At 41.3% G+C, this 1,629-nt stretch overlaps 1 protein-coding gene across 2 annotated transcripts in view; it reads right to left on the bottom strand.

The window, feature by feature from the left end:
• LOC102299894 (protein Z-dependent protease inhibitor) overlaps window positions 1–541 on the bottom strand; it is a 12,601-nt gene extending 12,060 nt beyond the window's left edge. Inside the window, exon 1 of one of the 2 annotated variants that reach the window (XM_005951526.2) lies at window positions 420–541. Coding sequence is in view for 1 of the 2 variants with exons in the window: in XM_014330792.2 (XP_014186278.1) it covers window positions 152–235 (84 nt within the window). In the remaining variant the exon portion in view is untranslated. The other variant, XM_014330792.2, reaches the window with a different exon arrangement.
• Between the last annotated feature and the right edge of the window lie 1,088 nt (window positions 542–1,629).

The raw sequence follows: 1,629 nt of genomic DNA on the forward strand, positions 1-1,629 counted from the left end.
AGCAGGTTTACGCTTACGGCTCTGTTGCTATGACAGCAAGTCCCGGATGAGCTTCGGGGAACCGAACGATCCAGGATCACGCGAAATCGTCAATAATCTCATCCAGCTAACTTACTTAGCGAGGTACGAAGAACGGGCCCCGGGGCCTTACCTGTGAGGTAAACACGACATCACAATAATCACATGAACAGGTGATCGAACACGTCATCGGTCCATAGCGCCACGCCCTTAACATCTTGTGACGTCATTTGTTTTTGTTTCCATTTCCTGATCAGACTTTTAATGTGAATTACTTCTCGATCGCTGATTAGCTGACAACAGCGGAGGAAGAAAATCAATCACAAATCTTACTGATGATCGAGTCTACCGCTGTAAACAACAGCAAACAACCGACAGGAAACAAACACGCTGGGTCTGACCTGCAGCTGATGTTCAATCTCTGATTTTCGATCTGAAGCTTCACGCGATGTGCATCACCGACCAGCTCCCATTCCGACCCTCACCGGAAACTACAGCTCAGAGTACGACACGCCCATTTCAAAATAAAAGCCGAAACTTTATATTACGTCAAACCAAACGATTTTTTAAACTCAATAAGATCAGCTGATCGGTCATAAAGGATCTCACCCAGCTTTGTGGTGTTCATCACGTTCCAGAAACGCAAGCTTTTCTCTTCCGGAAAGCGTCAGTTACCATGGTAACAGACTGTGCCCCTTACCTGGAGAAGATGACAGAGTGGAATTTTTCACTCAGTGAATCACAAAACACCATCATACGACAGGGTATGAGAACAATATATGGAATGTGGAGATAACACGTTGCTGTCCCCTTCTCGTGTCAGTGAAACAAAGCGATCAGTCCCTCAGTGATACATCATCCATCCTCGTTCATGCACGAGGGTGTAACCATCGATAACCTCGCATATCTCCATTACCAGACATTTCGTTTTGCACAAATCCTATCTTCTACATTTGTGTTTTCCTTCTGATCAGACGAAGCTTGCTGTACCATCTCTTCATCGTCCTCATTCTGATTTCCGCCCTGTGTTTATGATTCCAAAGACAAATTGTTTCCTTTATTACTACAACGGAAAGTACGTCCTCGCTAACACAGCGGCACTTTGTCCTGAAACAACAGCTGTAATCTGCACATTACCACTGCTATTTCTTAGAATGACCAATAATGGCTTTTCTATTTTTCTAAATGTGGCTGTACCATCCACACCGGTGATTGTCTGCCAAAAACTGCTTTCTTGTTAGTGTATAATATGTGAAACATATATCAAATGTATCCCTCAAGAATGATATCACGTCATCTTGAGCAACAAACAACATTCCTGTAACAAGGTAGAAGCCGCAATCAGTTTTTGGCAGTGAGATTTATGTATCCTTTATGTTTGCAGTTAAAAAAATATATTGACTTTAAAAATATCTTTTAAGAGTAATCTGACCAAGAGAACAGCTGAAATTGCAACAAATGCAAAAACAGTTCTTTAAATATATTGTAAGTGGACAAAAGGGAGCTGATTGATTATAATGTAAGTGCAATAACACAGTCACAATGATACTTGAGAAACAGGTAATTTTTTAATTTTATATATAACCACTTTGTAATACCTGTTCACCAAAG

This window comes from Haplochromis burtoni, unplaced genomic scaffold, assembly GCF_018398535.1.
Source record: "Haplochromis burtoni strain Fernald_Lab_line unplaced genomic scaffold, NCSU_Asbu1 Contig_1050, whole genome shotgun sequence".
Taxonomy (NCBI): domain Eukaryota; kingdom Metazoa; phylum Chordata; class Actinopteri; order Cichliformes; family Cichlidae; genus Haplochromis; species Haplochromis burtoni.